Source organism: Hordeum vulgare, chromosome 4H (genome assembly GCF_904849725.1).
Source record: "Hordeum vulgare subsp. vulgare chromosome 4H, MorexV3_pseudomolecules_assembly, whole genome shotgun sequence".
Taxonomy (NCBI): Eukaryota; Viridiplantae; Streptophyta; class Magnoliopsida; order Poales; family Poaceae; genus Hordeum; species Hordeum vulgare.
The window spans coordinates 499,318,683-499,332,553 of record NC_058521.1 but is presented as its reverse complement, the minus strand read 5'-3'; the positions used below and the strand labels follow the sequence as shown (position 1 = coordinate 499,332,553).

General features: G+C 48.4%; 1 protein-coding gene across 1 annotated transcript; it reads right to left on the bottom strand.

Annotated features, from left to right (window-relative positions):
- Positions 1-4,327: 4,327 nt before the first annotated feature.
- LOC123446695 (berberine bridge enzyme-like Cyn d 4) lies at positions 4,328-6,165 on the bottom strand. The gene has a single exon (XM_045123254.1). The coding sequence runs from the start codon at positions 6,096-6,098 to the stop codon at positions 4,404-4,406; it is 1,695 nt and encodes a 564-aa protein (XP_044979189.1). The 5' UTR covers positions 6,099-6,165; the 3' UTR covers positions 4,328-4,403.
- Between the last annotated feature and the right edge of the window lie 7,706 nt (positions 6,166-13,871).

Genomic DNA, 13,871 nt, shown 5'->3' with positions numbered 1-13,871 from the left:
AAAATAGGTGGGACATTTTAGGGTAAAAGAAAATAAATTGTTTTATTAGAAATTGGCCCTGTTTTAAAATAAAAACAAAAGGGAGAATAAATTCAAATAGGTGAGTGTTGCCACCCACAATTAATTAAAAGGATTTTCAAATATGTTGAACATTTTTAATGGGCCAAAAGAAACTTTAAAACAACCACAATAAATTGAAAAGAGAGGGAAGGGTTTTATGGTCATGATGCAACAAGGGTTTTTGAAGTGGCTCTTGTTGCACCCACTCTCATCACACAAAAAACAGAAAGCCATACTCACAAGGCACTCCACTTTCAACAACCACAGGTGCAAGACAAACAACAAGACAAGACAAAAGATGATGCCATGCATGATGTCTAATGTACATGGAATGAAGACACAATGATGGGCTCACACCACATATAATACCACATCAAGGTTGCCAAACATGGAAAGGATAACAAAAGGGGAAGAATTGCATTGGGGCTGTCACATAAGGCCTCATAAGCTACGTCCATCGAGTGGTAGTTTGGTGAAGGTTATCATTATATCAGCCTTCATGGTCCCCCAACAAGGATCGAAGAACTCCGCCATGAAACCGTATAGTTCGATGCCTCCACACACGACAACTATCACACCTCCTCCTCCTTCGAAATGGCCCTCAAGGCCAGCCTAGTTTCCCACCCAGAAACCTAGGAAATCCATGTCCAGGGAGAACTCACACTGAGGGGGTGGGGGTAGCCCTCCACCTGAATAAATTACGCCATGCTGCATTACATCGTCCCACCACGCGTTCAAAGTGTGAGGTCTTCAGTGATGGGTCAAAGTATTAATGAGCTATGGTGATCTTCATGCCAAAAGGTCATTTTGTTCTTGCATGCCCATGTATTTCAAAGGATTCATGGTGAGTACAATTGTTAGCCATGTATGATGATCAAGGAAAGTTGGCATCCTGCAACCCTAGAGGGTGGTGGTGGAGTTGGGGGGGAGGGGGGGGGGTTAGGATAATAATTCACTGCCAGATTATGTTGGCAAGCGAGCATAGTATGAAGATGTGCACAATGTTCTTCGTAGTCGTGATCACACATCGAGATGGCGTCAGCGGAGATGTCCTTGCGGCAGAGGTTTGCCTTGGAGTTGAGGCGGCCCTTGAATAACATCCATGCAAATATTTTGAAACGGTTAGGAACCTTGGAGGTCGAAATGGTCCCATCATAGGTGTCATCGTCAACTTCAATCATAGTGAAGTCACATGTCAGCTTGGAGACGAACTGCTTACCTCCTTTGAGGAAGCGAACGTCCACTCACGGCTAAAATCCTACAATAGAGACAAAAGAGAATCCAACTCCTCATTGACCACGTTCATTACACATGCAATGCTTTTTCTTTCATTAAAGAGTGTTTAGGGAAGTTCTTACATTAATTTGTTCATAACTTATTGTGTTGTTTTAGAGAGGGAGGGGTGTGAATGAGCAACAATCCCACAAGTTCAATTTTTATATGTATATAGGTGAAAATGGTTCTTTACTTCTGCTTAAAGAAATTTATAGAATTTTATTGCTTAAGGTTTCTTTTTCATATAGAGTTTATTTGGTCTATAAGATAGAAATAATAGGATTTTTCTCCTGGTCTACTCTGCATTGGAATCTAAAGAAGACTTTTCTTCTAGTGTAGCCACATATATAGTTTCATTTGTTCCTACAATAACTATGTCATACACATAATTCTTCGGGTTTTTATGAGATGCAATGGAACAAGCTTTATCACTCATTTATGTGTTTCCGATTCCTCGGGATTCAACATGCTGCAATTCAGGCATTTTTCATGTTCAGGTGTCTTCTATATCTAAATAGCTAGCTATTTCAACATTTTTCATGTTGAATCCATATCAAAATTGTTAGCCATCGATAACTTGTTTTTATTGACATGAAAACATGTCAACTTAATACGGAACATGTATAAAAAAAAATGTCCAGCTTAACATACAAACATACATGACATGCATGATCATTTCAATTTTATTATCCTATTTATACATCATAAATAATTTACAACTATAAAATAATCAAACACCATAATCATATGTATTTTCAGCTTTAGTTTTCATATTATTACTCCAAATGTTCATGATTACAACCAAATCTATATACCTAATAATAAAGCGGCTATTGCTTCCGTCGGAAAACCCATCACGGTATTTTTATAAAAAAATTCCCTGTAATTTTTGTTATTCAACCCGCGCTCCATCATTTATTTGCAACGCAAAAGGAAAAAACGATTCGCTGCAAACATTATACCCGTACGCATCGCCTCCTTCCGTCGACCCTGGGCCACCCTGGCCTGTGCGCAGGCCGCCGCCACACCACTCGCCGCCGCGGCCGACCTCAACCCCCACCGCTGCCGATCTCAACCCACCCGCCTCCGCGGTTGTACCTCTCCCCGCTCACTGCCCCCGTTGCGGTGCTAGAGCGCATCGCGTCGATCCTGGTCCACCCTGGCCTGTGCCCAGGCCGCTGCCACACCATTCGCCGCCCGTGGCCGACCTCAACCACCACTGCTGTCGATCTCAACCCACCCGCCTCCGCGGTCGTACCTCTGCCCGCTTGCTGCCCCCGTTTCGACGCTCGAGCACAGGTTCTGGATCAAATCAACACGACAGCTACAACGACTTGGGATGATGCGTCTGCTCGATGCAGAACGGCGACGGCGCGCGGATAAGGCGCGGCGGAGCAAAATACTTGCAGGTGGAGGCGGGCCTCCATGGCTCACATGGGGACTCCGAGGTTATGGCGCGGCAACGACGACTCCTTATGGCTAGATAGAGGCGCATAACCCTTGCTCCCCTCATCGTATCCCCTTCTCCGGCACGAACTCATCATCTGGTGAGATCCCCTCCCCATGCCTCCAACCGTGTGCCAAGCACCGGCAAGAATTTTTGTTTTGTGAGAATTTGTTTGCTGCTAAATGAATGTATTGAATGTAAGATTGCATTGTTGTAGAGAGAGAGAGAATGGAACACCATATTCAGTTTGTCATCTGATCCCACATTCTCTACCCCATGAGTGAAATAAGATAACAGTCCATTGATCAATTCACGTAGCCTCTTTGTTTTGCTCTGTTTGTCCCACTCAATTTCTCATCATGGTGGAATTAACAATGGACGGGTTGACTTCTCAACAAAATAGGATAGGACTGACTACATTAGTTAGTTAGCTTATTATTTTAATAAATCAAAATAATTATAAAAAGATTAAAAACGTGTGGTATTTTTTTCTCCCGTTGCAACGCACATGCCCTTTTGCTGGTATCATTAAAATGTATTGCAAAACATTTGTGCAACATCGTGTGGAATATCATCTAGTTTCTTTTATTCCTTAGAGCATCTTCAATAGGCGTGCTAGATCTCACGCACACAAAAAATTATGTCTTTTTGCACGCGCGCTAGATCTCACGCACACAAAAAATTATGTCTTTTTGTGCGCGCGAGGCGCGACAATTTTGACGCGCAACATTCGACGCGCTCAATAAAACCCGTGCGCGGGCGCCGACCGACCGCCGTCTTCATCGCCTCTCTCTTCAACTCTGCCCATGCCCGCCGTCGCCGCGCCCGTCTTACTCGCCTCCGTCGCCTGTTTCTTCGCCCCCGCCGCCGCCATTGCCGCCACGCCCCCGAAGCAGCTCGGGCTACCGAGGCGTCCGCCACTGTCCCTCCGGCATGTTCTACGCCAAGATCTGCTCCGGCAACATGCGCCTCGGGCTCGACACGTTCGAGACCGCCCATGAGGCCACCCGCGCGTACGACGCGGCGGCTTGGCGCCTCCAGCGTCCTCTTACGTAGATGAATTTTTAGAACGTTTTCACGTGCCAGCGCAAGCTACTGGCGCTTTCCCAGATGAGGAATCCGAACATGACCTGGGTCTCGAAAGATGAACGGTGGAAGGACGAGATGGTGTTGTCGACGAACTACAATAACCAGAGGAGGAGTAGTAGTAGTAGTATAGATGTACTAGTTGAATTTAGATTTGCTTGTTACTTTGTATCTGAATTTTAATGTTTGCAGGCGAACTAATTGAATTTTTATTATTTTCTTTTTTTATATGTTTGAACGTACGTGATGTATTGATATGAAGATATGTTGTTTGTGTTGCGTATGCTGTAAAGTTAGCGTGTCTATTGAAGTTATAGCGACGCGTCATATTTTACTGTGCCTGCTGGAACAAGCGTTCTTTCCACGTTAAAAAAGATTATTTTGACGTTGTATATTTTTTTAACGCGCGCTCTGTTAAAGATGATATAATAGAGGATAATTCGGCACAACATCGCAAGAGACGAGGCAACTGGGCTTTTTATTTTACTTTTTGAGAAACATACGCTAGAAGGGACACAAACCTGCGCCTCAACTGTCAAATCTCTAAAACCAATCCACCATGCCTCTCTCCCCCCCTCTTCCTCCTGGCCACAACCAGAGGAGGGATGCTCTGCTCACTCCAGAATACCTGGTCAGGATCAACCTCTGCCTTCACCATTGCCAGCCTCCTGAAGTTCCTCCTGAAGTACTTTCTCCCCCACACCTTGGCCTCCTCATAGCTTGTATTGCCCTCCACGTTCTGCCCCAAGTCCAGGTCCCTGAAGTTAATGTATGCAGCTCTAGGCCTATTGCTCACAAAGGGTGCCATGAGCTCATGCACCCCCCTGACCCAACCCAAATGTTTCTCCTCATATGACACATTCTTGTCGCCTCCCCACTTGACGTAGTACTGGACATTGTAGAGGTACCCTCTCCGGTGCGCATACGGCGTGTCGGATTCTGGTATCTCGCTCATCCTGCCGCCCTGGGGGTCGATGTCGATCGAGCCGCCCTGCTCTTCGACGACCTTGGCGAACAACATGCTCAGACCGGTTGCCGGAATTGGCGACGTCAGGTAGTCAAGCTTGATCTTGTAGTAGTCTTTGGGTTGGAGTGTTCTGTCCAGAAACACTTCTGCAGGTTGGCCATTGGTGTAGCCGTAGAAGTAGAGCGTCGACTGTATCCAATTCATCTCTCTGCAATCGCTTGGCTTAATACCTAGTTCAGGCAAATGGAAGTCCATTTGGGTGATCATCCCGCTGCAATTGCCAAGAAACAGTGACTTGAACACCACTAATGGTCGTCTCTTGCCGCCGTCATCGACCTTGGGCTCCATGGCCACCTTCACGAAGAGATCGTCCGCGAGGGCGTGTGCCACGAGCTGCCATTTGGCTAGGAGGCGCAGCATCGCTTGTTCGTCCTCGTCACCACGCCGGAGTAGCCGACGGACGGTGAAGGCGGATACGACGCTCGGGACGGGGACCAGACTCACGGTCCAAGAAACGACGATGCCAAAGCTGCCTCCGCCGCCGCCCCTGATCGCCCAGAAGAGGTCCTCCCCCATGGCCGCACGGTCCAGGAGCCTCCCTCCCGCGTCCACTACCTCGGCGTCTACGACGTTATCGGCGGCGAGGCCGTATTTGCGCATCATCGGCCCGAATCCACCGCCGCTGAGGTGCCCGCCGACGCAGACCGTGGGGCAGATCCCGGCGGGGAACGCCAGCGCACCACCGCTCCCCTCCGCGACCGCATAGTAGAGCTCCCCAAGGGTGGCCCCGGGCTGGGCGCGCGCCACGCGGCGCGCCGCATCGACCCGCACTGTCCGGAGCGCGGCGACGTCGATGACGGCGAAAGGGCGGCCGCCGCTGGGACGGATCGCGCGGTAGGACAGGCCTTCGTAGTCGTGGCCTCCGCTGCGGGCGCGGACGGTGAGGCCGTGGGCCTTGCAGCAGGCCACGGACGCCCGCACCTCGGTGACGGTCTTGGGCGTGAGGAGCAACGACGGCCTCGGCGTCCGAGGAGAGGCGAAGCGGAGGTTCTGGATGGTGGAGGCGAGAAGGGGCGGGTAGGAGGCGTCCGCCGGCGAGTGGACGAGCTCGGACGGGTCGGCGGTGTCCGGCGAGAGACGGGACACACAACGCAGGAAGCTCTCGTGGAGGCCGCCCTCTTGTTCGTGGAGCTCCTGCGGCTGCGGGGACGATAGCGAGACGAGGAGCAGGAGGAGGAGGGAGAGACGCGTGAATGGCAGCATCGTCTTCTCGCCCTGGCTCCCCTTTCTCTGCCCAAGCAATGATTGGCGGGGGAATGGTGATAGGATCAGGGTGTTTTTGTTGGCAATATAGGAGTAGGTGGGATGTGACGGAGAGGAGAAAAACCTGGAAGCTTCAACTCGCCATGATTCGACAGGCGAACTGCTCGGTACACAACACGTCACTTTTTTTTTTTTTTGGATAAGTACCAAACGTCAGATTGGGCTGATTGATCTCAGAAGAAGATCAACCGCCGGGATAGCCATCCGATTTATTGTGCATAACCTCTTTTATTGAGAGTGCTCGTCTTCCTCCCCGCTCCTGGGAGCAGCAGCCCGGTAGCAGCTCCCTTCGCCGGAGTACCAATTCTCGGTCATAGCGATGCTTCACTGAAGCACTTCATGGTCTGATGATGCTTCAATGAAACACCGACGGCTCGATGATGTGTCAACGCAACACCAGTGGACCCGTTGATGCTTCATTGAAGCACCGGCGGCTCTCGATGATGCTTCTTAGCAACACCGATGTCCCGACCACGTCCTATTTAAGCACCGGCGTTGCAGCACCGACGTCGGCGAGCAGGATGCTGCGGTGCAGCACCGTCGCTGGCGAGGGGCGCCATGGATGTTCTGTTGCAGCACCTTTACCGGCGAGTAGCCTCATGGATGCTCCGTTGCAGCACCGTCGCCAAACTTCTCCCTTCATCTCAGCCATGGATGCAGCGTTCCGGCAACGCCGGTGGTGGTCGATTCGACGGAGAAAAGGAAGGCCGGGCCACGAGAAGAGGGAGAGGATACATGGGTTTTCCAGTTGCAGCAGCCACCGACGGCCACGCCGCATCGCATATAGAGAAGTATGCGAGAAGAGAGAGAGGATGGGCTCGATCTCGATCTTGAAGAAGAGGATAGGGAAGGCGTCGCGGGACCACGAGACGACATGGCACGCGAGTGACACAACTGATTTTTCCAGAAATCACTCGGTTGAACCTGAGCGTTTTCCATTTTTTTCCTCTCGTCCTGAAACGTTTCATAAAACACTGGATCGATACATAAATCTGAAAACACGTGAGATCGACCACATCACTGAATTTCTATGTTCAAAAAAACACGGGTCATTCTGAACGCCTTCATCTTTCCACGGGTTTAGTTGCTTATATTTTGCCAAACCAAACCCGCGCTATACGAAAATAAAGTGTTTGCTTGCCTGAGTTGCATCCGTCTCGGTCTACATGGAACTGAAAGCAGTTTCGGGTTAGGACCGTGAGCTACTGTCGAATCAATGGTTTCTTCACAGCCAGGTTCAGCGTGGCCATGCGTGGCTCTTCGGTATTATGCACGCATCGGGGAGTGCGGGAGACAGAAGGGGCATCTCTTAACCCTCCTCTCTCTCGTGTCACCTTCCGCTCCCTTTCACACTACGCTTACTCACTCTCCTCTCACCTCTCGTTACTCTCCTCTCCTCTCCTCCGATGAGTCATCCATCGCCGCACCGTCTTCTGACCCCATTAGCGTCTGCAACAACCGCATCCACGAGTGGTGGGTTGCCGGCTTGGCGAACTCCAGGGTCGATCTCAAAAGGGCTCTCCGCACGTCGTCTCATGTGTGAACCAGTCCGACTCGTGTGGCCAATACGGTGCCGATCACTCCGGCTTCGTGCCATTCCGGACCTCATCGTCCTTAGTTTGGTGGTGCCTCCGGAGGGGGTGGGCACTGCGCCTGTGCTCCTAACCCCCCTGGGCGGGTTTTTAACCCTCGTTAGAGAGTTTTCTTCAGGCAGCGCGGCAGGCCCATGGAGGACGACACCCTCCTCCTCGACCGCACGCGTAGCCATGAGCATCGGGACATTGCAAACGGTCGTCGGTATTGGCGGCTCCTCCTTCTCTTGGCCAACCATCTCCTTGCCTCCGGGCTTTTCTCCCCGGCCAGCGTACGTGTTAGAGCATATTTCTCCATGCGTGGTTTTCGTAATTGATGACAATCCCTATGGACTAATGGTGGCGTTAAGTTATATTCAAAGGATTTGTCCATAGGCATTTCTTGAAGTCCATCTGTTGGTTTCAAGGAGTTTATATGGTGACCAAGGTGGTATTCAAGGTTTTATCCAAAAATTGGTCATGTAAAAGTTGAGCTTATTGCAAGCATGTCTTGAAGAAGAAGAAGAAGAAGATTGTGTGAGCATTCGTGTTTACCTTCAAGACATCATCTTTATGAAGAGAGATGATAAGATAAAAGGTTGATCAAGACTAAGTCAACGAGTTAATCAAGTTGATCGACGCTCAAAGCATACAATATGTACCGAGAGGGATCAAGTGATCCCATGGTATGGTAAGTATTGTCCATTATGCTTTGTGTACTGACCTATGGTCTATGTGAGAATTCTATGTGGGGTTATATATATATCCATGGGCTTGCATCAAGAGGAAGATCTCATACATCCCATGGAGGATGACATCAAGTGGTGTTCGTCATCAAGATTGAGTTGTGCAAGTTCAAGTGGAGCATCACGAGGAAATCATGCTTGAAGTTTGCCATCCATTGTGGTGGCAATGGACTTGTGAAGATGCGTTGAAGAGTGGCTCACCCATAGTGGGGTATGGGGGAACAATCTACTAGTCTTCATCGAGCCGACGCAATCAAGAAAGGTGGTCATCATGTAGGTCAAATGGACTATGCGCAAGGCAAATGTTTTCCCTTGATAGGTTTTCTATTTTACCGTCTCATGGTCTTAGTTGGGAGACCGGGTTATGGGATCAATTGTCATACTATCAAGGGGGGCTCTCAAGTGAGTAGCTGGATCATACTGTTCATTGAGAGCTCAAACCATTGCATTCTTGACATCATTATCTTTCTTGGTTCTTGCTTGGCTTTTCTCTTTGCGGGTTCTTGAGCTTATGGTTATCTTCATGGCAAGCTCGATTTCATCGAAAACGGAGTCCATATGCATATTCTATGATGTTTTCGATGTTGGAGTTTTTGCCGGTTCTTAAATCATAGGGGTTTCATATCTCAATATCATTGGCATTTTCATAACCGCCTCTTCTTAATATAACAAACAAGCTTGAGTTTTCTCAATTCAGAGCTCGTACGCGGAAGTTATGGCAGTTTCTTTTCTCACGATAGTTTTGAGTGCTCACACGGCAGTACCGCTCGGTACCACGGTAGTACCGCTTAGGCGGTACTTCAGTTATGTACTACCACTGCTACTACCGCTTATTTTGTGGTTCGGTTGCTCTACTCTTCACTCACAAAAGTAGCACAGCAGTAGGGCGGTAGTACTGCCCGCGCGGTACTACCGCTCTCTAGTATCAGTGCTACTATCGTTTATTTTGTGGCTCTAGTATTGGTATTGCATCCCAGCGGTAGTACCGCTGGGTCGGCCGGTAGTACCGCTCCGGCGGCACTACTGCCTCGAGGTTTCTGCTGTTTGCCCGCTTTTTCATGGAACTACCGCACTAAGCGGTAGTACCGCTCAACCGAGCGGTACTAACACCTGTGCATGACATGTGCACATAATGGTTGGATTTGGGGAGGCCAATAAAAGGGGGTCTTCTTCCCCATTGCTCCCAAACTCTTGAGCTCGTGTTCTCCCCCCATTGTTGACCTTCTTCGAGCTTGCTAACACTCAATCCCTCCAGTGATTCTTGCTAGTTCTTGAGGGAAAAGAGAGAGGAGAACTAGATCCACATTTCCATCAATCACTTTCTCCTCTTTGTAGGGGGAACCCCTTGGATATCGACCTTGGAGTTCTCTGTATTCTTGTTTGTTCTTCCTATCATTTCCCTCCATAGCATTAGTTGTTACAGTGGGATTTGGGAGAGAAAGACTTGGGCACTCCTTGTGCCCTTGCCATTTCATTTGGTGTATAGGTTCTCCACGATGATATGTGGAAGTGAAGTTTGGTAAGCTTATTACTCTTTGGTGCTTGGTACCCTATAGCTTGTTATTCTTGGGTGCCTTGGCGTCCTAGAAGATTGGTGGTGCCTCGGAGCTCAATCATTGTGGTGTAAATCTCCACGCAAGCGTCGGGGTCTCCAATTAGGTCGTGGAGATTGCTCCGAGCATTTGAGATCATCTCGGAGCAACAACCATTGTGGTGAAGCTTCATGGTGTTAGTGGGAGCCTCCAATTAAGTTGTGGAGATTGCCCGAACCTTGTTTGTATCGGTTCGGGGACCACCCTCAAGGCTACCTTAGTGGAATCATGACATCTTGCATTGTGCGAGGGCGTGAGGAGATTACGGTGGCCTTAGTGGATTCTTGGGGAGCATTGTGCCTCCATACTGCTCCAAACGGAGATTAGCATCCGCAAGGGTGTTAACTTGGGATACATCGTCGTCTTCGCGTGCCTCAGTTATCTCTTACCCGAACACTTTAATTGTGCACTTTACTTTGTGTTAGCCATATTGTTTCTTGTTATATATCTTGCTATCACTTAATTGTTTGTCTTGCTTAGCATAAGTTGTTGGTGGACATAGGTGAACTTAGTTGTTTTAGGTTTTGTGCTTGACTAATTAGATGTTAGTTTTATATCGCATTTGTTCAAGCCTAAACCGTAATTATTCTAAAGTGCCTATTCACCCCCTCTAGACGACATCCATGTCCATTTAGTACACTCGAGCTCCATCGGCTCCGGTAAGAACCAAATCTCCCCTTGTCGTAGATGTGTAGATTAGAGTTTCATCACTAGCATGTCAATGAACCGACTGGATTCAATTTGATTCCAATTGAATCGAATCGATTGGATTCGATTCCTTCTTGCACGATACTATTCATAGGTAGAGTAGTGTTCATGCTTGTGTCGTGTTTGATGTGTATGCTTAGAGAATCTCTAGCAGATTCCTTAAAATGGGGAAACTATAAAATTCGGAGACTATACAGGTTTGCCATGTTTCTTTGGCTAGATCAGAGCCTGAATAGTCACCCGGTCCGTAAATGATTTAGAGAGGCCCAAAAATCGCCCCCTGAGGGAGTCCCGGATTACGGCGGTCTTCGGGCCATCTGTTCTAGTGGGCCAAACTCCTCGGTCGTTCTACCATCGGTAAAGACACTAAGATCAAGGTTGACCCTTTCAAGACTTGGCATGCAATCCAAGACAACATACTAATATGCATATTCCTTTTTTTAATTTAACCATCGTTGTGTAAACCCTAGCGCCCCTGGTATCTATATAAACCAAGGGGCTATAGTTCATAGGGGATTTACGCTCATTACGATTAGGGTTTTAGACCACAATATCCGATCTCGAGATAGATGAACTGTGTACTCTATACTACTCCGTCAATACAACAAGATCACGACGTAGGGTTTGACCTCCATCAAGAGGTGTTGGGGAACGTTGCATGGGAAACAAAAAATTTCCTACGCACACGAAGACCTATCATGGTGATGTCCATCTACGAGAGGAGATTAGATCTACGCACCCTTGTAGATCGCTAAGTGGGGAGCATTAAGAAACATGGTTGATGTAGTGGTACAACTTCGTGATTCAAATCACCGTCGTCCCACGATCTGTCCCACGATCCGTTCTGATCTAGCACCGAACGGACGACACCTCCGCGTTCATCACACATACAGCTCGATGACGATCTCGGCCTTCTTGATCCAGAAAGAGAGACGGAGAAGTAGGTGAGTTCTCCGGCAGCGTGACGGCGCTCCGGTGGTGGTGATGATCTACTCCTGCATGGCTCCGCCCGAGCTCCGCAGAAATCCGATCTAGAGGTAAAACTACGTGGTATAGGTTTGAATTGCACGTGGCAAAGTTGTGTCTCAAAAACCCTAAAACCACCAGTATATATAGGAGGAGGGTAGGGGCTAGCTTTGGGGCTCAAGGGACTCCTTGGTGCGCCGGCCGAAGTGGAGTGGAGGACTCCTACTCCAATTCGGTTTGGGAAGGAGGAGTCCTCCTCTCCCTTCCCACCTCCCTCTTACCATTTTTTCTTTACTTTGGTGTTTTTCCACTAGTGGCGCCATGGCCCTATTGGGATGGCCTCACCAGCCCACTAAGGGCTGGTGCGCCACCCTAGGGTCACTGGGCTCACTCCCGGGTGGGTGGGCCCCTCCCGGTGAATACGCAGAACCCTTTCGTCACTCCCGGTACACTGCCGGTAATGCCCGAAACCTTCCGGTGACCAAATGAAACCATCCTATATATCAATCTTCGTTCCGGGACCATTGTGGAAACCCTCGTGACGTCCGTGATCTCATCCGGGACTCCAAATAACATTCGGTAACCACACATATATAACTCCACTATACTAAAACATCATCGAACCTTAAGTGTGCAGACCCTGCGGGTTCGAGAACTATGTAGACATGACCCGAGACACGCCTCGGTCAATATCCAATAGCGGGACCTGGATTCCCATATTGATCCTACATATTCTCCGAAGATCTTATCGACTGAACCTCAATGCCAAGGATTCATATAATCCCATATGTCATTCCCTTTGTCCTTCGGTATGTTACTTGCCCGAGATTCGATCGTCGGTATCCGCATACCTATTTCAATCTCGTTACCGGCAAGTCTCTTTACTCATTCTGTAATACAAGATCCCGTGACTTACACTTAGTCACATTGCTTGCAAGGCTTGTGTGTGATGTTGTATTACCGAGTGGGCCCCGAGATACCTCTCCGTCACACGGAGTGACAAATCCCACTCTTGATCCATACTAACTCAACGGACACCTTCGGAGATACGTGTAGAGCACCTTTATAGTCACCCAGTTACGTTGCGACGTTTGATACACACAAGATATTCCTCCGATGCTAGTGAGTTATATGATCTCATGGTCATAGGAATAAATACTTGACATGCAGAAAACAATAGCAACAAAATGACACGATCACACGCTACGTTCATAGTTTGGGTCTAGTCCATCACATGATTCTCCTAATGATGTGATCCAGTTATCAAGCGACAACACTTGCATATAGTTAGAAAACCTTGACTATCCTTGATCAACTGGCTAGCCAACTAGAGGCTTGCTAGGGACATTGTTTTGTCTATGTATCCATACATGTATCTATGTTTTCATTCAATACAATTATAGCATGGATAATAAACGATAATCTTGAAACAAGAAATATAATAATAACTATTTTATCATTGCCTCTAGGGCATATTTCCGACAAGAGGGCCCGAACTTGGGTAAAACATCATCTCCATCATCCCGTGTTACCCACCGATCCAAGATCCACAGTTCGGACCCCCTACTCGAGATCATGCGGTTTTGAGACCAACATTGGTGCTTTCATTGAGAGCCTTTTGTGGAACTATGGAAGGACCTATGGCTCGCTGATACGACTCCGTCGTATCTACTTTTCCGAACTCTTTTGCCCTTGTTTTGGACTCTAATTTGCATGATTTGAATGGAACTAACCCGGACTGACGCTGTTTTCAGCAGAATTGCCATGGTGTTTATTTTGTGCAGAAATAAAAGTTCTCGGAACGTCCTAAAAATTTACGAGGATTTTTTCTGGAATAAAAGAAAAATACCTGCGCAAAGATCCACCGGAGGGGGCGTCCCAGTGGGCCACAAGCCCACATGCCGCGGCCACCCCCTATAGCCAAGCCATGCAGGCTTGTGGGGCCCACGTGGCACCACCGCCCCCAATCTCAGCTCTATATCTTGTTGGGGAACGTCGCATGGGAAACAAAAATTTTCCTACGCGCACGATGACCTATCATGGTGATGTCCATCTACGAGAGGGGATGAGTGATCTACGTACCCTTGTAGACCGTACAGCAGAAGCGTTAGAGAACGTGGTTGATGTAGT